The following is a 22656-nucleotide window of genomic DNA, read 5'->3' on the forward strand; positions in this document are numbered from 1 at the left end:
GGGCATTAGATCATGTCTTCTGAGTAATACATCAGTATCCTGAATTGTTTAAATCTTAACTCTGAGGCAAACACATTAATTTAAATTAAAAAAAAAAAATATCACATTTAAAGCATTTATTTTGAAAAATAAAATACAAAAGATCATTGAATTATAATTGTACATGTAATTTATCAACTTTTTTTTAAATAAAAGATATTTAACAATTTCCACATGTGAATAAAAACAAACAACTGTTCCACCAAAAATCTTTTAGGACAAGCACAGACCACTCTTTTGAAAGCTTCATACATTTGAAACCAAACTGCTACAGGAAAAGCAAAAAATCTTTGAAGATGGAGTTTTGTAAGTAAGACAGAATAACAATTTCAGAGACAGGCATTGCTTTGCATTTTTTAAAACCTTAAAAAAAAATAGTTGTGCGAATGTAATACGGTTCTACATTAACATCAGTGATTTTTTTTTTTTAAACAGGTTTACATGCACTCACAACAGCAAAATTTTGAACAAAAACAGTATGAAAGAAATGGGGGAGAAAATTCTGAAAAAAGCAGGCCATGAGCAGTACACCTCACTGATCTCACTGCGACAGTCCTTATAAGATCATTTCCACTGAAAAGGCAGCAGTCTTTTTTCTAAAGAAAAAGAAAAAAAAATATTTGAGCTTTTAATGTAATACTCTGTTTTTATCCTTGACAACATTCTGTAATTGCAAATAATGCATAATGTTATCTCAGTAGGTGAAAAGTCACTGTCAAGACTAACCACAGCCACTAAAAACTTTCCTGTAAGGAATGTGGCTGCCTTTTCCATCGTTTATCATCAGAGTTACTTCTTGAAGCATATTCAGATGTAAAAAAATATATCTGAATTTCCACTTAATTCAAAATACTTGTGAAAGTGGACTGCATTTACATGCTGAAAGTGTCTCTTTCATTACAATGTACCAGTGGTAGTTACTGCTGGGAAGTTAACAATTTGGTTTCTCAGAAACTGGACAGCAGCTTTAGATATGTATTTAAAACTACAAAGAGGTAAGTGGCAAAAGGAAGTAGATGTTTTAGTCATTTTAACATTGACTACATGAAAAGATTATGGTTTCTCTACTGATTTCAGAATGAAGGCCTGCAATTAATCTTTGGAAAACTTTTATATCTGTTATTTCTAATTGGTATGATGCTTTTGGCTATATTTAGGGCTATAGAGAGTGCTACGTTTATGGCCACATAATAAATACCAACGCTGGGTATATTTGTGTGGCATGTTGCTTTTGCCTATATTTAAACTGGATGCATTTTGACACCTTTTGTTGTCAAGCTAGAACATTTGATAACACGGTTGACAAGTAAAAATCCTGGATTAATACAGTAAATCTTGCACCATTCATTTGTTAAGTGGTCTGGAATTTACTGAGTTCCCTGCACAATCTTGCCATTGTTAATTCAACAACTAAAATGCAGTTTATTGAAAATACTGACTATGGGACATATTAAAAGCAAATTATACAAATCATCTTTAGCAGTTTCCTCATCTAGAAAGGGCAATTGATTTAAAAACGAAAGACAAAGATGATTATGAGTCATCTTTAAAATTTTACTATTTTGTTAAAATGGGGACCCGAATCTGTTGTGCAAGGATGCCATAAGTACTGAGAGACACACAGATACTAAAATGAACAGGAAACTCTGCTAAAGAATGCCTGGATGAGTAGTGGTATAGTTTTATGCACTTGTTTCAGTTTCAAGCTCTAAAATAGTGCTGACAATCCTATAGCATAGCAAATACTGCAAATTGTGATGAGCCATGTAGAACTGCGTTGTGGTTCTTAAAGCGCATGAACTATGTATGCTTTTGTAGCTCTTGCCACTAGGACTTACCTCAATGTGATTTTTACAGATTCTGAATCAAGATCCATATCTTCGTATTTTTCTTACCCAGAATCTTACATGGAGTTACATAAGTTTAAAAAAATCACCTTAACTAAATCAAGAGCAGCAAATGAGCAGGACTGCATGCTCTTATTACCTTCTGTGCAAGAAATATCCATTGTATCTTCTATTCCATAGGTTCAGTCTGTGAAGTAAATAATTAAAATGAAATTAGCTATTTTACATTAGAGGAAAAAAAATAATTATCAGCACCAATGTTTGTACTCAAAACCATCTAGCTGTTTAGTTAGATTATGTTAATTTTCTCTTTAGTATAATACTAAAGGAGAACACTATCAGCGTCAACTCCAGCATCAGTTTTTACAGTTTAAGCAACATTCTCTATTTCACACAGCTTATTTTTGCTTTTTAGATGATCTTTCTTTACTTTGGATAAATCTGCTCAGTTTGGCAAATGCTGTAATCATACCAACCTAACTGTATAAATCCACCTGCTGAAATTTAGCAGAGTCCCATTTTGAAACCTCCCTATCATATGGATTGAAAGAGGACATTTACTAGTAACAGTGGACCAAGTTCTTTTGATGTATCATAAGACAATTCGAAAATACAAACAGCATAATTTAACTAACAGATACTTTAGGCAGATCAAGGATCACTGATTTTGCTAACATGCTATCTATACACAGTGTGCTGAATTTTAAAGATAGCTCATTTCCCTGCATTTTCCAGAAATCCTTATCAGCAATATTTAATCTCCTTCTGTTCTGACACACCCTATGCTTGCAGCCATATATGCTCTAACTTTATCTGTAACGTTGTAGATAATCTTGAAATAATCACAATAATTGCATTTGAAAGCATTAGAAATAACTACAGCACACTTTCTCAATACAATTTGCCGACGGTAACTTTCAAGCAGCACACATTTAAATAGTTGTCTTGCCGTTAAGCTGCATAGACATTTTGGCCAGCAGTTGGGAGTGAACAATGCTGTGAGCAACAGCACATTTAGCTGCGTGGTGCCAGGCTCTTAATCGTTTTCTATTAGCTGAGCACAACTTGCAAAGCATGAGCACTAACTGTTCAAAGGGTGAGAGCAGGCAAACATCCAGTAAGAGAGCGAAGCCCACATTAGAGATCACACAAAGATTTATCAGAAATATTTGGTGTCCACAGCAAAAAGTTACATTCTGAAAACATGAAACAGACACTATAGCTATTCAACTTTACTGATCCATGTTCATTTTATCTTGCCACGAGACTTCCTTTCTACTGTCTTCTTTGGCTGGAACAAAAGAAACCAATTTTCCTTTTAATCTATTAATTTTTGTTTGAATGAACGGAGTAAGTCAAAATGCTTTGTTTGCATGTGGTAGATTCTCCTGTGTATTCTTCAGTCTCTACATCTAACAAAAGTCATAATCCAAGAGTCCTTTCCTAATATTGGGGATCCAAAGTCAAGAAAGCTTGTGCCCATTAGTGTTTTTTTCTTTTAAAAGTAAAGACATTGCAAATTATTTTGCTTTTGATAGGCTATTTACACCTACATGCTAAATAAACTTCTGTACTGTATGTATCATTAAGGATGGGAAATTGAATAGAAATATAAAAGTAATGCAAGCAGAGATATACAATTCCAGAGGCAGAGTGCCCCTACAAATGCTTTCTCTCACAGTTCTGCAATGCTATACTCCTGTATATGCAGGAGGAATTAGGGGAAAAAAAAAAAAAAAAAAAAAAAGAAAGAACCCCCCCCCAAAACCAACCACCAAGTATTTTTCTACTTAGCTTTACTTGAACACATCCTGAGACAGTAACAGTGATGAGCTACTTCCTGTTTTTTTCTATCAAAGTACAGTGTAGAGAGCACTTTAGATGGCATTTAGACATTTGCCATGAGTTATACAGCCTATAAAAATTGATATTTTTATAAACCTAGTTGAGCAGCTCTTACTCCAGAAAACAAACTCGACTGCTACATGTTCTACTTACTTCATATAAAATATTTCATTTAAGCAATAAAATACAAATATTTTTGTTATTTCTCTGATGAAGATGAATCAAATTATTTGCTCCTTGCCTAGACTGTCTGCTCTGATTTTTCATGGCTGGATTAGCAGACCTTAAATCTGCAAGGCTATAGAAGGGAGAATTAGTTTCACTACACATTGAAGAGGAAAAAAAAAAAACCCACACAGAGAGAAGCCCTTCAAGCTACTGAAACTGAGCACTCCAACAGGCAGCTCCATGGAACAAGTCCATCTTGTCTTCTCTTGGCTTCAGGAGACACAGAATAGCTACCCAGCAGCAAGGGATGCCATCTTCCAAACTGAATTCCTATGTCCATGAATGGGCTAGTGGTTACAGCCCAAACGTTCCATCATGTCTACATGAGGAAAGGGCATGAGGTTGGAAGCATGCCTCCCACACATTCACATAGCTGGGGGGAAGGTATCACGAGATCCTGCAGTTTAAGAGAGCTCCATGATAAGGATTTTGCTTTTTCAGCTGCTATTGCAAAGGTTAGGTCCCTTAGGTAGCTGATGACAATTAAGAGCATTTGAAGGGTACCAGATTATGAATTCTCAGTAAAATCTTAAGTTCAGTAGCTCACTTGATTATTAAATCAACACACCATCACTATCCATGGCTGAACTGTTTTTGTTTTGTCTGATACAGTAGTATTTCTTTTTAAAAATCTCTCATTACTTATCTCTGCTCTCTGTACTATACTTGCTTTACACCTTTCCATGCAAGGCAACAAAAGATAAAGCTTCTCTACAAATAACAAACTTTGCGGTTTGGTCTACACAAAAGAGTGTCAAACTCTCCTTGAGTTTCACAGCAATATTCAGTCAGCTCAGGTTTACAAGCACCATATTAACACTGGCATTACACATGCTGAGTGCAAGAGCACTGGAGGTTCAATCCCATGGACAAGCTATTGTCTTGTAATTTCAAGTGACCTATTTTCTTACAATCAAACAGAAAATCAAACTTAGGAAGAAGTGATTTATAAAGACAGGTTGCATACTAACTTGCCGTTACACCCACAAAAAGGAAACTAATCCAATACCTTACCTGTGGCACTTCTTTAAGAAAGTCAGGAAGCTGAAATTCACCTTTATAGACCTGGAAAAACAAAAATCATATACTACTCAAAGCTAGCATTCACTACTGTTTGAAATGCTAAGGCAGGGGGGGATTCTTTTGGGTTATTAGCATCCAGTAACACTAAAACAGATCTACCTAAAGTGAGCACAATCTATTTGTAATAGCAAGTTTCATTCACAAGGCTTGGTCATCTGAAGTAGTTCTACAGCTGTATGCTCAGTCCCAGGCTTCCTCTGCACTTAACACTCTGACCTTGTTTGCACTAAAATGGTCAGACTATGTAACTCATATTACATTTCAAGCTTGCTCAAATTAATTAATTAAGTCCTGTGTAATCCATTCACTATACTTTTAGAAAAAGATTTTTAGCAGGATGATTAAATACGCCAGGAGTGGGTTGCTACAATATGTATTTTTGAAGTTTATATATAACAAATCTGTTGCTTCACATTTTAGCACCTTCAATAAATTAAGTTCCCTTTAGGCTTAATTATAATTCACAATTAAAAGATCCTCCATTTGAAGTTTTTCAAAAGAGCTACCTGTCATGATCTCAGGGACTGTGTCAGAACAGATATACCAGCCAGGCAACAAACAACATTCAGTTCTCAAAACATTTATATTTTACAGTTAAGAAACTCGACAAATGTCACATAACATTTTCTGATGTACATAATGAATACTGTGACACAAAATAGATATCATTTACACAAGTGTCACACTGAACAACTGATCCCATCTTGCTATGCTGCCAAAGGAAAGTTCTGTTAGTTTTGATATAGTTCATCAAGACAATGCAACTACAATCAAGGTCTGAAAATGCTAACAACTTAGGTTTCAATACTGTTAAAGTGGTCAACACTCAAGGAGGGTCAGCGTCTCCTCTATTTTACACATTATCTATCCCTTTATTCTACATATCTAGCTGGTATAATTTTCAGGTAACAGAAAAGTTTACACATTTGCTTTAATCCTCAAAGATACACAGATACCATTATAATAGGTACAGATACATTACTAGCAATTTTCCCCAAGTACTCTGTGTTAGACCCTGAGTCACTTAGCAAACATAATGTGTGAGATCAGACACCTAACTCCTTGCCCCACAGGCTGTAACCACACATCTAAAATCCCCAGCTCCTGGAGGGAGAACACAGGGTTGGATAAGGCTTAAGTTTTCCTTTATTATTTTCACACCATTTATTCATTAATTTGCTTTTCATCTACAGAAATGTAAAAAAAAAAAAAATTAAAAAAAAAAATCAGTGGGATAATCCTTTCCTATTTGGACTAGATCATCATTGTAGGTCCCTTCCAACTGGAATAGTCTATTCTATACCAACAGACACATAGATTTAATAGCTTCATATATGAGTACAGAAGAGCTCCACTTATTAGTAGGGCTGTCACAAAGTTACAGTCCACAACTCTTATGATTATGAATTTCTACAACAACTGTAGCCTCATTACCAGCCTGACTTCGTGAGTTTGTCTTTTCCACAATTTCCAATCTTTCAGAGCATAATATTAATTCTGAAAGAACGCCGTTTGGAGAAAAAGCGAGCAATAAATATCCTCAAACATACCAACAGCCACACCAAACAAGTGTTTGCACTATCTGACCAATTAGGAAATAAATTGGCAACGTATTGTCTTCTTTCTAGAGGATACTTCTTAAAAGCTGTTTGCTTCTGAGATTAAACTGGAATACATTCCAAAGGGCGGGGAGGGGAAGTATTCTGGGGTTTGGTTTGTTTTTTGCAAAAAGAATTATACTTGAAGAGTTTTACCATCCTTTCTACTGAACCAAAAAGACCGAACACCATAATGTCATGAGTTCTTTGTAGTCTTGTGTAGCTGTAATCATATAAAAATCAAAAGCCGCAAACCTACTTAGAAGTCCATAAAGCCATAAAATGTAAAGTGGGCTACTCTAAAGCCTCGCTCAGAGATGCACTCCCTGGTTTGCAAATTGTGTCAAAGGAAGAAGATTCAGGAAGTCAAGGGATGCTTATTAACAATATCCTTTTTCTCTGCTTCCCTATGAATAGATGATGAGCATATAAAGATGTACTCATTTTGTCAATAAAATGCAGTGGCCTAGGACTGCAGCTGAGTCAGCTCAAAATTTCCTGCACGTAAGACGCCTCACCCCACAACAGGCCTGCAGCATTAAACCATATGACTCATGTGGAGTGGACTTGGGAGCTGGCAGTTCTTATCACTCTATCGCTAGGTTAAACATACCCAAACAACAAAGCTTCACTAACTCCCAACATGAGAGTAGGAATTACTACACATATACATTGCAGAATTCTGTTCCTTCCGATATTCCATGTTTTAGATAAAGTAGAAAGGCTGATTCAAAATCACAGGCAGAGCTCTCATTTATATTCAGCCAGGGGGTACTGTCATTCCCATGGAAACCTTAATGAAAGCCACACTGGTCAAAAATTCAATGTGTGGCTTACTGGAGCCTGGATATACTATAAATATTTATAAATGAAGGAGCGTATTTAATATTTTCAGCTTTTAACCAAGCCATTAAAATGCAGGCTATGTTCTAGAGAACATCAAAAAAACACTACAGAACAACCTAGACAGGGTTCACAAGAAAAAACAGTATCTTTTATTAGACTAGTGCTGATGTTGGAAGAAACAGACAGGCTTCTTCAACTTTTCTGACAAACCACTACAGTCATTATCTGGGAATTCTTAAAAACAGTTAACACTGATGATGATTGCACGTTGTGACTGATTCAGAACCAGAGTGACCAAAACCACATTTGTCTCTCTGGAAGTCGTCTTCTTTCCTTCTCCGGCAGTTATGACTTGGTCTAATTTTTATATTATCTATCTGTATATGTATGTCTGCTCTAAAAACTTTACCATTGTAATGTCCTTTGTAGGAACAGCATTTACTCCTAGTAAGCATCTAATAGTGGATAGTCAAGGGTATTCATCCATCAGCAATATTAAGAAAAAACAATGACACTAATGTCATAGCCTGGAAAAATAAAAAAATGTTTCAGGGGCATTTGATATTATATGCATATGAAATAACACAATTTACACACCACAATTTACAAAGGCAAATCGAACCAATGATAGGCCCAAGATTAGGTTTAACACAGAAGTGTGTCTAATTTTGGTTCAGAACTGATGTTATCTAGAATGCTGGTTTTGTCAAGATTGAGACTGCATAGAAACTGGTTTAAAGTAGTTCCAAAACCAGTAAGTGGTCCCTTTTGAATCAAAACCCAGGGATTAACTGCAATCCAGAAATTCTAAAAACAATGACTCCATCTGCAGCCAAAAAAATTAAGAGGTTTCAGATTCAAAATTCTTTTCTGACCAATTTCTAAGTCTAAAACACATTATTCAGAGAGTGGCAGCAGAGAGGCAGAAGCTGGACATTTGAATGATTTCCAGTCTAAGCAAGAATTCAGTAAAATTGAGCAGAAATGGTATTTACCATTTCTAAGGGAATTATTTTGCAAGTCCAAACGGATTTCCAAGGGGAGGGGGAATCTGAAGTCTGTGTCAGTTGGTTGTTCAGTGTTGGCACTATTCAAGCTGTTCCATTAAAAAAAAAACCCCAAACACATTCTTATAGCCAAACTGAATGCATATTATTTGCAAAAAGAGCTCAGAAGACAAGTTTCACATCCAGTTGTCTGAGAAAACCCTTATAAATGAAAAACCCTTATAAAAACACAAGGAAAACTTAACAGAAGTGTAACTCAGAAGCATAACCTATAATTCATCTTTATAGAAGATTAAAGCACTCCTGTTCACCCACTTTCAAGCCTGGTTTAGAAAGAGTCACATTGTATTTGGTCAGTTCCAGTACACAGAGATAATGGGTCTTTTTGTCTAAAAGTTAGCCTGCAAGTATACTTGGGATTGGTAGATTTTTCAAAACATCAAAGTTGCAGAGTACAAGGCTATCGATGTTTAATTGTCAAATAAAAAAAAAAAAAAAAAGAAAAAAGGAACACTGGCGAAACCAGAACAGAGCCCCTTTCTAGAAACAATCCTTTACTGCAGAGTACATGCAGGTACCATCATCTTGCTCTTTCAGACTTCCCTTAACTTTTAAGGCAGCTTACAAGGCTTATGCAATTCTTCACCTCTTCGTTGAAACTGCCAAGAAAGGGGACGTCTGAGATGTAAATATTTACCCAGTAGGAACAACACAGAGAGCAAGACTTTAGACAGGCCTATGAATGTCTGCCAAAACACAGCTTGCAACCATACCCGATTTTCTATTTTGTTTGTGAATAACTCTGTATGCCTTACTAATCGTGTATATGCATAGATGGTTTTTAAAAGAAAAAAAAAAAAAAAAAAAAAAGGTATCAGCACCTCTGGAGAAAAAAAAAAATGCAGTTAGGAATCCACATGCTGGAAGAAAAACACCCACTAAAGAGGGCATTAAAGGACACTGAGAAAGTCTGTGCTGTTGGTGGTCACACGACAGATGAAATAAAACCCCCAATTTTTGTTTTAAATATCAGAGAAAATGCCCACAAAGCCAAATGCCTTTTTGCTTAACCAGTATAAGTAGAAATTCACAGCCTTGAACAGCCTGTCATTACAGCATAGCTCCACAATTACACATCTTTGACAGCACACATAATTATTCTCATGCATTAGTCTAAATATACTTTGCATCCTTTATCATAGATCGTTTCTGTCTTTAAAACCTCAAATACAAAGTCTTGAGATCATGATTGTCATGGACGTCTCGACTTTTAGCAGCAGCAGACATTTCCTCACAATTTAAAACAGGCATGAAACAGGAGTTAATAGAACTCTGTTTTTTCCTCTAGATGTTACTGCAGAAAATACCATCAACAGAACATAAAACAGAGATAGATAACAGCTTTCGGATGTGATTAGAAGAAACCACACATATTTAAACAGTCATGATGAAAACCATAGCTTTTTCTATAGAGTTCTGTACACTTCCGTGTGTCGATCTCTCCAGGGCAAGGAACGTAACTTTATGAAGAAGTTGAAAGAAACGACTGGAATATGTATTCCAAGCATACAAATTCATTTAGTGGGAAGTACGTGCCAAAGAAAATCTGATGTAATATGTTACAGATGTGAGAGGAAGCCACTTAGCCAATCATAACATAACAATAAGCCAGTTTCTACTGGGCATAAGTCAGAGTCTTGCAGTTATGAGCTGTTCTCCACTTTCGGTATATTCTGTTAAACTGCTGACATACACTTTTACACAAACTCACAGTATTGGTAGGGACACACCAGACACTCTTCTAACATAGAGTGATTCTACTTTTGTAAATCACCACTGGGCTACCAGTTCAGACAGCTTAATTATTTGCATTTGCTGCATCATTTGCAGATGAAAACTCCTTTTAGTTACATGATGTTATTTTCCTTTATGTTCAGGATGTAGAATTGTTAAAACTCGGCGGGGGGGGGGGGGAGGAGTAGTCAGTTCTGTATCTAAAAGGAAGGGACTCTTGCGATCATTATAATAACATGAACAGACCAGCCACAGACTTAGAAGAAAAACACAAAATAGCACAATTCCACAGTCACTGAATAACTAAAGGTTGCCTCTTGAGGAGGTCACATGCAGAGATCTGCTCAACAGTGCAACACTATTCAGACCTGTTCTCTCTGCTCTGCATTCCCTTAACTGAGACAAGATAAAGTATCATAAAAGATAGTATTGTCAGGCCTAACATAAAACAGATAAACAAAAAGTTAATGGCTCTGTTATTGAAAACATCAGAAAAATCTGTTATAGTCATGTTAGATCTGTACTCCACCAGAGCACACTGTCAGAGATGTCTTACTTCATAACACCACATAGCACTTGGAGACCAACGTTAAGAAGAGATGAAGTTAGCTTCATGCTCTGTTACTTCTTAAAACATAACCAGAACTAAGATGACAAAGTACAAACACTGGTTGCATCTTACTATTTTTGTGCTGTGCTACAGGAGCACAGAAAACCAGCCTAACCATTTTGGTGTCCTAGGCAGGTAACATTAAAGTGAAAAATCCAAATTTAGCAGAGAGCATTGTTTTCCTTGCATTACCTACAAGCACATAGAATTCTAATTCAAGCACTACTTTAGCTTGTGAGAATCATTTTGTTTCCAGACTGAATAAACCTATACATATGTGAGTCACCAGCAGGGGGACAGAAAAGGAGAAAAGAGGAAAAAATAAAACAAGAATAAGATTTAACTGCTTAGAAAGCTTAGGGGAAGCTAGTATTTTGCACCACACTAGCCATTCCATTTTTTCCAGTACTAGCCCTTGTTTTAGGCACCCTTACACTGTTGGTTCTTCCCTTTGGGACTAACAGCAGCAGCTTTGAAATTGCTGAACAGTATTTTCACTGGTAAGCCTAATTTGTAGTCTTTTCCAAGTGATAGATTTTGCTCAGTGCAGTGTAGTATAAATGCAGTTCTACAAGCAGCATTTAAGCACATTTTAGAACAAAGACATTGTGCAGTTTAAAGTTTGAAATCTTTTTAACCTATTGTCTAAAACTGGGCAATACACAGACTTCTAGTCATAAAATATTGACCTGTCTGCATTCAAGAGGCTTTGCAGCCACGAGTATGTTTTGCATCCTGACCAATTTTCATATTTTCATTCCAGTTATCTTTATGATTTTATTATTTTGTATATTCAGTATAAAACCGCTTTTAATCATACAAAACAAGAACTCTCTGTAACAACAAGAACTAATTTGTTTGTTTTTTAACATATCTGATAGCAATGAACTAGATGACACAGTGTTGTTCCATCTTTAGGTGGAGCCAGAATCTCCCCTGCCAGTAATTTCAGTGGTATTGGACTTCTACCCTGTTGTTGCAACTTCCACAATCAATTTAAGCCAGCATTACATAATCCCCACAAAACTGAAAAACTCCCCCCCTCAAAACCACACCAAAAAATCAGTCCTTCCCCCTTACTATTGCTGTTTGCCAGACAGGGGCAACTTCCTTCATCTTGTTGTCTCACGCCTTCAAAAGACTGATTAACAAATAAGAAGGCGGTGACAGCTTAAAGCAAACAAACCTAAAACGTGGGAAGTGTGGTATGTTTGCTATTCAAGGACTGTTTATGTATACTCAAGGTAAAGCTTATCTAGTTTAAGATTCTGCTTACAATAGAGGATGCTTTGGGTAACAGTCAAGGCACCGGATAACGGACATTTCAGAGTCACGGACTTGCTAATTAAGGACATACATCCTCCTTCGCATTGAGAAATGAGGGGTTGGCAAGAGAAGCAAAGACCCTGGTGTCCTCAGATGACACATGCCCATAGGAGGACAAAAGGAGAAGGGGTATATTCTTCCCCAAAGGACCACCAAAGACCACCAGAGACACCCCACCCCCACCCCCCGCGCAGGTGTAGAAGACTCTGGGATGATTGCAAGAAAACAACACGTCATGCTTGCTCAACTTAATGAATATGCAATAGTTAGGCAGAATATATGCATTAGATAGGCGTGATGTTTTAACTGTAGTGTATAAGTATAGACTCAAAACCTCAGTAGGTGTGGTCCATTTGTGGAAACCTTCCACCTTGCACCCTGCGCAGAATAAAGCAATGTCTCCTCTCTAAACATACTTTGTGTGTTTTGGGAGTTACTTTCTGATCAGGTAATAATCTGAAGTGCTAGGTCACACCATTTTAAATGGACTAAGAAACCACAAGTAGCAAGAGTAGCAAGTGTCACGTAATTCAACATTATTTCAAGTTAGTCATCCTAAGGGGTTACTATACCAACATAGTACAGTTCAGCTTTAGAAGTCTAAACTTCCATCTGTTTTCAATAAATAAAATTCAAGTTCTGTGTTCAGTTTAAAGTTCTCAGACACTACAAATATAATAGAACATCTTCCAAACACAAAGTGAAGCAATAAATGGTTATGTGCAAGATTTATATATATTCTTATTATGTACTGAAGAGTAACTTTAGAAAGATTTTATTTGGACAGCTTCATCTCCAACAATATACCCAGTACAAAACTCTGTGAAAGATTATCCCAGATGATGAAATTTTAAAGAGAGCAAGAACAAAAGTAGTGCTACAGTAATTTACAAATTCACCAGCTAAGAGCATGCAGTAACACACTCAACTTGCCAAGTGCCAGTTCCTAAAGGCTGGAAAAATCTAGATCAAGAAATTTATTTATTTTAGTAAATGCCCTCTTCTCTAAGCTGCAGCAGCATCAAGATATAAATTAGCATAGGTTCACAGCAGAGAAGGGGAAACCCGCAGGGCAGCATATGCTATCCCTGATGGGCAAAACTAACACATCACAGTTCCTTCTCTCTCTCTCCTCCCCTGCCCCCTACTTTCCCCAAACACCTTAAAGTGTTCTGAAATATCTGGCCCCCATCCCCAAATAAAAACAAAATAAAGCTGTGGGGAAAACAAATCAAAGCATTTTTCAGAAGTGAGTCAGCTCCCACTGATCACCAACCAGAATATTAGTTATTTCAAAACTTACTTGGTTTAAGGCCAAGCTCAGTGGCCAGCATTTTGGCAATTAACTGTGGAAGATGCACAATGGCTAGGAAGACTGGCACTTCTAGAGAGGGTGATGAGCTTGCTGCCCTGAGAATTAGGTACCCTAAGCAGCAAACTGGTCTAGGAGTTGGAAAACCTTAAATCTTGAAACCCTAGGAAGTCAGAACATCAATGTTTCCATAGTCACAGAGAAAGACAGAGGACCCAGTGGTCTGAGCAGGGATTTGCTGGGAACCAGCTGGGAGGAAACAAAGCAAAGTGACTGGGGAGGAATTCAAGCCGCTCAAATGCAAACTCAAACACTGATTTGAGCCATCGTTTTAAATAGCTCCTTGGGGTACACGACATTTTGAAAGCCTCATGTTTCTCCATTTTCAAAAGGAATATTGTAAGTTTTGAAGATTAGCCGTTTTTATTCCTTTTGCTTTTCTGGATTTTAGTCTTAATTCAGGACATCTCCCTCATTTTATCTATACAAACCATACATTCCAAAGTAATTTTGCTAAAGAACAAATAACTAGGAAAAGATATACTGAGTACTACAATAAATAACAAAATTAAAACGCCATCTTGGGCTGCAAGTAAAACTATTAAATTAAAATAGCAGTCAAAATATTAACAAGTGTTCCATATGCTTCCAATATTTGGATCAGCTATTATACAGTAACCTCCAGTTTTTCACAGCTGTTTTTAACAGTAGTAAAAAAACTAATTATGCTTCAAAGGAAAGTTGTGAAAAAGCCTCAATACACTTGCACCTTTTAAATTCGGCTTTAGTTTTTTTAAAGGTATGCTTGTGACTTTTTTTATTACCTGAATTTGTCTTGCATTTTCAACTGAAATAGATTTCAAGAAGCCACCCAACAGTAAGCGACTGAAATACATACAATTTTTACAGCTCAGCTTGAGCTTGCCATGCACAGGTAGAGGCCTCAGAAAGGTCACCATACTGTAAAAACTTATTTAAATTGTATCAGTAAGAGATAACCAACCTTAAATTATTGCACTACAATACAAATTTGGATCTGAGTCACTGTTTTATACTATGTATGGGTAGGCGCACGAGGATTTTGTTTTCAAGGGTCCGTGAAGTAGTATTGAACACTTTTTTTTTTTTCTTTTTTTAAAGGGGTTGAATGGAGTGCAGAAAAGTTAGTTTGCGAGCCTTTTAAAACAGTAATTACCAGGAAACCTATAAAATGCTAACCACTACCCCTACCAGAAAAGGTGGGTTACCTTCTCAACGCTGAGCTAACAACTATTAAAATAGTCAACCTGCCATCCTTTAATGTGTTGATCAACTGTTTAATGAAAGTTTCCCAGGGAGGACTTCTGAAAAGAAATAATGCAAAAATGTTTAGAGACTTCACAAAAAGCGATTCTTTTTTTCATTAGTATCTAGCCCATCAGCATACCAAACAGGTTTTTTTTAATACCAGAAGGCTAGTGGAAGACAGTTTGTTTTAAATTGTTCAATTCAATTTTTCCAATGATTGCTGCAGCAGCAAAAGTCACCTTCTTTTAATAAAGTATACATTCTCAAAAGAATAGAAGAGTTAATTATTTCAAACAATGGTGATGAGCTTTTCAATGGATACCTCCAGGGATAAACAGCTGTATAGCCTAACTACCCAAATTCCAACAACATTAAATTCAGACTAAAATCCTTAAGTTTAGGTTAATCAGCACCAGACCTTCCTCCATCTTTTGTTTGTTCTACAAAGGACAGCAAAGAATTGGAAAATCTGACATTTTGATCATCTTGGGCCATTTTTCATGGGTCACTTCAAATTCTACCAAGTATTTGGGGTGTAATATTGTGGCAGAGCTTCTGCCAACCCTCACATACAAAAAGCTGAGCTCATCAATCAAGTCTGATGCCCAGGCAAGAATGCTAGCTTTTTCCACTACTAACCAGTTCCCCAACTATCTGGACAATTCTAAAGAGGTTCAGCTACACATACCACAGAACACAGCTCAAGCCTGGGGTTGGGGTAAAGGAAGACGAACCAAATTGAAGACAAACAGCAGGAGCCAGACTTTCAGTGCTCAAGGTCCCACAGAATCCTTCCTTCTTCCCCCCACAGCAAAACCCCCATATTGCTAAGTATCAAAAGGTATTAGAAACGGACTTAAAAAAACCAAAACATAAGACTTTCCTGCTCATAGCTTACATCCACTTGGCCAATAATTAAACACACAAAAATGCCTTACCCTCCTTGTGTTTTCCACAACTTTTTGATCTGGCTTTCCATAATTTGGTGGATTGGCATACGGATCATAGCCCAGTTTTGCTAGCATGGGTGCAATCACAGGCATATCTTGCAAAACATCAGCAGGTATCTTCCCAACCCACTTTGACAGTGCTTCCACATTGACTGGCTTGATTACTTGGTCAGTAGATCTTTCAACCCTGTGGAGGGAGAAAGAAAGGTTATATTTTGCATTCCAAACAATACTTGCTTCACTAGCATTAAGACCTTTAGCTTATTTTGTTTGGGGGGTTTTTTTTTCCCCTCCTTTTTCTTTCCCTCTCAAAATTTCATGTTTCTACAGAGCTGACGGGAAGTGAAGTTTTACTCCATAAGGCTAAAATGAGAATAACTAGCACAACATTCATGCATGCTTTCTGGTTTAGGCTTTCACACAGAATGAACTGAAGCAAGTTCTTTACATAAAGACAGCAGTGAAAGCCAAAGAGCTGTTAACTGAAAAGTATGCACACACCTACATGTAAAGCTGTTTTCCCACTGGCATATTCCCGCATTTGCTGCTTGTCTTAAATGCTCCTGAAGGCTGTATTCTAAATTAAAATCCATGTGCCATTTATCCCCCCCCATACTGTGACTAAACTTTTTTTTTTTTTTTTTAAATAAAAGAGATACCTATGGAAATGACAAAGCTATAGACTGCAATAATATTTTTCATAACCATTCCTTTTACTGATTGAGTGTTTGGTCATTACACAGTTCTTAAAGGCAAGTGCATAATCATAGCACTGTCATATGTACTGTATTTAGAAAATAGTTGATTTGTTGCTCATTTAATCAACAGTCCTAAAGTAATTTTCATTCTTGCACTCTAGTTTTATTGTGTGGTTTTGTTGTTGTTTTTTTCCAAGGGAAGAAACCTGGTATCACTTTGTTTTCCCACATTCCTTGCTTCTTTTACATTAGAAGACATACAACTTCTTTATGTGTTTATTTCCGAAACACGCCAGCAGGACTCAGAACAGGCTGAATAATTTAAAACTCTGAGTTTTTACTCAGAGTAATTTAAAACTTTTTTCTGAACTCAGAAAGACTGCACATGCATTTTGCATGTCAAGGTTTATCCTTCTTTTAAGACAGATTAAAAATCAGGTCTGTATATACAAGTTGCCTAAAGGAATATTTGCATCTGCATTGCAAGTAATACCATAAGGTATGCCACTATATCAGTAGTTCCTGCTGGCTGGCTATACCTGCCTGCCTCAAACCTGATGCTAAGCATACAGCTGTCACATCCACTTGCAGCTATCATCCTTCCCAGGCCTTATTTACATCATAGAGCATTTTGATCTCAAAAAGCTCTACCACCCAGAAAACGAAATTGTTATACTTGAAAGTAACAGTACAAAGTATAACACCAGTACCTCAGCTACACAAGATAAAGAATGAGAACACTGAGATTCAAATTAATTCTCAAGCAGCTAATTCTTCAGTTATATAGCAGGCAGAATATGAGAAAACATCTTCTGAGAAAAATAAATGGAAATTTCCTGATATACTCCCAATAGTTTCCGAGTCCAAAAGCCTGAACTAAAACAAAATTGCTCTCAAGACTGACATCAGTCAACTTACAAGAGGAACGAGTGTGATTCCAGTTATCTAATTAACCTCGTGAGTCAAAGAAGAGGCTGAAAAATTGTTGCACAGCAAACATTAAATCAATAGCAAGAGGCATCCCATTCAGATGCACACTGTACTGTGCAACGAAAGCCTTAAATTACAAACTATGCATGCATGTCTGCCAGTCATTAACTCAATTTGATCTAAACACCAGTCTTTACCTTATTACTCTTTTTTACTTGTCATCATAGCTAAAATTCTTCCAGGAGAGAGGAAGGAAGTTAGTCATACAATGCTGGAAGGTCAGTAACTTCAAACACAATCAACAAAGACCAAACCAGACAGGGAAATGGTCACCCATGGGGAAACTGTCTTGGCAAGCAGGGCCTTCACAGATTGCTGCGGAAGCTGATGAGTAAGCACCTGACAAACAACAAACTGTAAGACAACCCCCAGAATCTTCAGCCTTACTCTCTTCAACCATATTCAGTAGCTCAAACTGAAGGCAGAACTCAGAATGGGATTTTGGGACCAGAGAGTTGCAACCAAATTTCAGCCTTCCTGAAGGCTATTGGCCTGACATCACAAGTCTGTATAGCAAACTAAAAAGTCTGGGCATTGCTTTTTTGATCCTTCTCTTAGAAGATGAGCATCTGACTTCACATCAAATTAGCAAGAAAATAGCTGTTAAGAGTTGAGTTTCAGAAGTTCAAAGTGGCAAGGCAGAGGACAAAGCACCACAACAGTCAGGAGTCCACAGAACCATGCTGGCTGGGACCCTCAATAAAAATTTATCACTAGGTGTTTGAAAAGTATAAGATTTACAGTCCTCTCCCTCTCAGACAGAGCCAGCCAAGCCCAAAATCCTTTCACCAAAACTGCAGATTGATTTGCCCATTTAAAATAAGGGTGATACTGTGAGAACCAGGTAATGGGCTTGGCTAATAGCTTATTGGAACCCCAAAACAATGGGTCCTATATATCAATTAGGACCTAAATTAGTACACATATGGATATCTCATTCTGTTGTAAAAGCACATTTAAAGTGTGTATGTTTTGCCCCACTGTCATTTTAGTCTGGTCACAAGCTCAACATGAAACATTTCCTGGTGATCAATGGCTGGCAAGAGATAAGCAGGGGACTACATTTAGCTGCTCCTAGGCACCAATTCAAAAATGTACTCTACCACATTTGGTCTTCAGTTTCAATGCTTTTCTGTCCTTTCAGTTAAGGTGGAAAGAAAAGTAAAATACAATTCGTGGGAAAGATTCTTCAGACCAAAGAACATCTGAAGAGTATGGGGGAAGACAGATTGGGGACAGGAGGAAAGAAACACCCAAAAAACCAGACAGAGCAAAACAAGGAAACATACCAAGTCTTGGCAAATTTGATTATGTACACATATGGCAAATGCTGCCTGGTCAGTGCTTCCAGGCTCCACTGCAAAACCACAGGAACAGTTTCAGCTCTGAAAGCAGCTGGTAGCACGGAACACAGGACTAACCCCAAATACTCCTACATCTGTACTAGAACCAAATGAAAGGTATGTATTAAAAATAGTATATTCTGAAGTACTTTTGCCTAGACAGCTATTTTCATAATAAGCCTAATAAAAATTGCTATAAAAGGGTTGACATTTCTTTGCATCAGTGGTGACCACAGCTGTTTGCAGTTAGGAGGCAAATGCCAGAGCTATATTAACAATACTAGTTACAGCATGTAGTCCAGCCATAATACATTCCTTGAACAGCCACGTTGGCAATTACTTCAAACCACAGAAAGTTTCCCGCTACTCCAAATGCTGCGGTGCACATCCTTAAAACCTTTGCAGTGTTTCTCCTTGCAGCTGGATAAAAACCAAAATATGGGGCAAAAATACTAAGTAAAATAGAACAACAGTGAGGCTAGGCCTGCATGAGCCACAGAAAAAGCAGGGATTACTAAGCAAACGCAGGAGAAGAGAGTAAAGCAGTCAACAGTTTCCTCAAATCAAGCAGCCAGGGGAACAGACAAAGTCAGAATCTTAAATACAGACTGTCTAGTATCTAATCTTGCTAGTAACAGACTATTGCATAAGAGTTTCTGAGTCTGGAATAAGAGAAAAAGGGAATCAGCTCGCTGCCTGAAGAATTCTGCCAGCCACTGGGTGGCTAGCTCATCTCTGGAAGAAAAACAGCCTGCACTCACAATTTAATTCCATATACAACTGAAAATAAAACACCTTACACTGACCTAGAGCTTCATTCATCTGATACAGATTTCATTTGACATAGTTAATTTTTATTTCAGATGAGTTAAAAATATAAACATTTGCTTTCTGTCACCAGGTAGTAACATCATTATAAAGATCTTTTAGTGATACCACGATCTCTTTCTTAAAGTGTTTTAAAATATTTCAAGACAACAAACTCTTGTCAGATTTCTTTTCAAAAACCCTTCAACAGTTAAAACACATCCAAGCATCTGATGTTGGACCTGACCTGAGCAGGCATCATGCCTCTGAAGTGGATGCTCAGACTGTCTGAAAGATCTGAAAGTCTTAATGGTGAGTGGAAGATGACTGAGACAGGTTTCTCTGTGCATTTACTTAAGTCTTTACACAGTATCACAGCCTTTGCAGATTTATAACAGTAGTTCATTCTTTGACTTCAGAGGTTTTATACCCTACCTAATACCTTGCAGACAAATGGGGAAATAATTTTATCTTGATCTTCATACTCTCCCTACTATGCTACAGAGGCTAGGCCCATGGGTTGGTAACTTTTAAATGCATGTCACATTTCAATACAAATTATTTGGTACCTGTGATCTCCTCCTGCCAGTAAAAACTGTAATATAATTTAAGTGTTTTGATTTTAATATACTATTATGAAACAGCCTGAAGCACTTGGTACCAGGCATGTGGTAAATTAAAGCTCTGCGAGAAGACAGAGTTGCAAGACAGCAGCATTTTGAATTTCCTTAGATTATCTCTGAAGTGATCTTCAGCACCATCCTTTGGAAAGTCAGGTGGGAGAAACCTACTAATCAGAATATGGAGCTCCACTGCTCCACTCTGTTGTTACAGCTGAAAGACGACAGTATTCACGCTGCAAAGTAAATAGCACTCTTCAGTAAGCCCAAAGAGAAATTCTAAGTCATAAGACAACAACATTGGTTAGAACCTGACTCAGAATGTAACAGCCACGCACACCCAAGGCCATAAGGAATTTCGCTGCAGCTGAGAACAAGCTAAATGCACTTGGTAGAAGGAAAAGTAAGTCTAATGCAAAGTATATTTTGTTCAGCTGTCAGAATTTGATAAGCTGTGGCAGACTCTGAAGTTCTCAGTAAACTGAGCATCTTTTAAAGAGTAATTTTTCTGGGCAGTTACCCCGTGGTCTGGGCAAGAACCCCCTAACAGGCAGCTGTCCCTGTCCACAGCACTCTGCTGCACACGAGAGGGCAGTGAGGAGCCGGGGATGCCAAAAGCAGGTTTTAACTGGTACAAGGAAATCAAATTCACCTGCACAATTTCAATTAGTATGATATAAATACATAAAACAGACATCTAAGAGAATTTGATATTCACTGTTTTTTCTGCAGCCCTTGAAAGACTGAGTCACTGAAATCATTATCAAATTATAAAGGTCTCTTGCAACTGAAAAACAAATGTCACCACCTATTTCAAGGGTATTTGATTAGATAAAAAACACCACAGACAAAACACTAATAACTCGTTCTTTTTCCACTATTGCCAGAGTCTTCTGAAATAATAAATTACTTTCACATATCATCTCATGAGAGGTAATAAAAGCATAAATTCTGTGAATGGATTGAATTGAGGGTGACATGAACACTTTCACACTCGTTTGTCTTAAATCTGAAAGTTTGATTCAAAAATAAACATGAAGCCACTTTTTACTTTCAACAATCCATTTTCTTCATTTTTAGAGACATGAACAAGTATTTTCAACTCCTCACATCCCATTCCACCAGATTTATCAAGAAATATTACTTGAAACTGTATGAATTCAGTAAGGCTACCAAGTTTTATAGTATAGAGGTCCATTAATTTTTAAAAAAGCTAATCTGGAACCTGTAAGGTAGTAGTATTTTACTAGAAATGGCATTATGCATAGTTATTTTTACAGGACACTTAACAGAACTTGACAACCACCTATTTATATCAGTAAAAGTAAGCTTACTCCCCCCCTCAGCTGTCACTGAGAAGCAGTAACACGATACAGGTAACTGAAGAGAAGTTCACATGCAGATACAGCTTGCAGAGACGTATGACAGTACACTGCTTCAGGTTAACATTATCAGAAGGCTTCATTCTGCTAACGAACAATACCGCAGAAAAAAAGGGTTGAGATGCCTTCCTGATAGCTCTGCAAACACAGTGATGGTGGCTGCGTTTCTTCAGTGGGAATGGTGATGCGAAACCTCCAGATTGTAAATGTATAACCATTATCTGAGTTTTAAGTTCTTTGTAGCTGCTGACTAATAATTCTATGATTTGCTTTAAATCGCATTCCCCTACAATACATTAGAAAATCCACAGAGTCACTTCCCTAAGCATTAAATAAACAAAATCTCTCAATTTTTATTTCTCAAAACTGTAGTTTTAAAAAAATGGAATCACTCTGTATTCAACAGTTTGACATGGTTCTACGCAGCCCGCGCTGCTTGCTGTGCAAGGTGCCTCTGTTACTCAGAAGCACTTGGCCAGTGATGAATATTCACAAAACAGAAGCCAAGGAATTTAACTGGGCATGCCTTGCTGCTGGAATAGGGCTTTTTGATCAATATTTTAGAAACTTAAACAAGACAATCTGGTAGACATATCTGCCATAGCAAAAATAAGAAGAGAGATTCAAACATTCACACCTTTCCCCCTCAATGTAAAGACTAGCCAGCTTCCATATTTCAGTTGTTCAGCTGTAAATAGCGGCAAAGAAACCAAACAGAGTAGTTTAACTGGAGAATTAACTAACTTTTTTTTTTTCTTTTTTTTCTATTCACAATACCTATCTAGGTTTTCTAAGCAGAGCTGGATTTTGGTTTCTGAAAGTAGCTAATCAGGTGCACAGATGGCACAACAGAATACTGAGAGATTTGCTTACAAGAAGGTTAATTTTATTCAAAATGCTTGTCCTTTTAGGAGCACATGCCAACAGAAAAGCACGCCAGTTCTGCTTTCTATTTTATTGGAACAGTTTCTCAAGTTTCCTGGAAGAGTATGTTCTTGGCAAATGTAACTCTTGCATTTACAACAATACTTAAGTTCCTGAAAT

General features: G+C 37.2%; 1 protein-coding gene across 9 annotated transcripts in view; it reads right to left on the bottom strand.

The window, feature by feature from the left end:
- Window positions 1-101: 101 nt before the first annotated feature.
- Window positions 102-22656, bottom strand: part of TPST1 (tyrosylprotein sulfotransferase 1) — a 44954-nt gene continuing 22399 nt past the window's right edge. For 7 of the 9 annotated variants that reach the window (XM_052803572.1, XM_052803574.1, XM_052803573.1 and 4 more), the window contains 5 exons: window positions 15761-15959; window positions 4974-5024; window positions 3102-3177; window positions 2026-2073; window positions 102-635 (listed from right to left, as the gene is read on the bottom strand). In XM_052803572.1, the coding sequence (XP_052659532.1) occupies window positions 3133-3177; window positions 4974-5024; window positions 15761-15959 (295 nt within the window). In that variant the 3' untranslated portion in view covers window positions 102-635; window positions 2026-2073; window positions 3102-3132. The remainder of the gene's footprint in view (window positions 636-2025; window positions 2074-3101; window positions 3178-4973; window positions 5025-15760; window positions 15960-22656) is intronic. The other 2 variants (XM_052803576.1, XM_052803578.1) reach the window with 2 other exon arrangements.

Source organism: Harpia harpyja, chromosome 12 (assembly GCF_026419915.1).
Source record: "Harpia harpyja isolate bHarHar1 chromosome 12, bHarHar1 primary haplotype, whole genome shotgun sequence".
NCBI lineage: Eukaryota > Metazoa > Chordata > Aves > Accipitriformes > Accipitridae > Harpia > Harpia harpyja.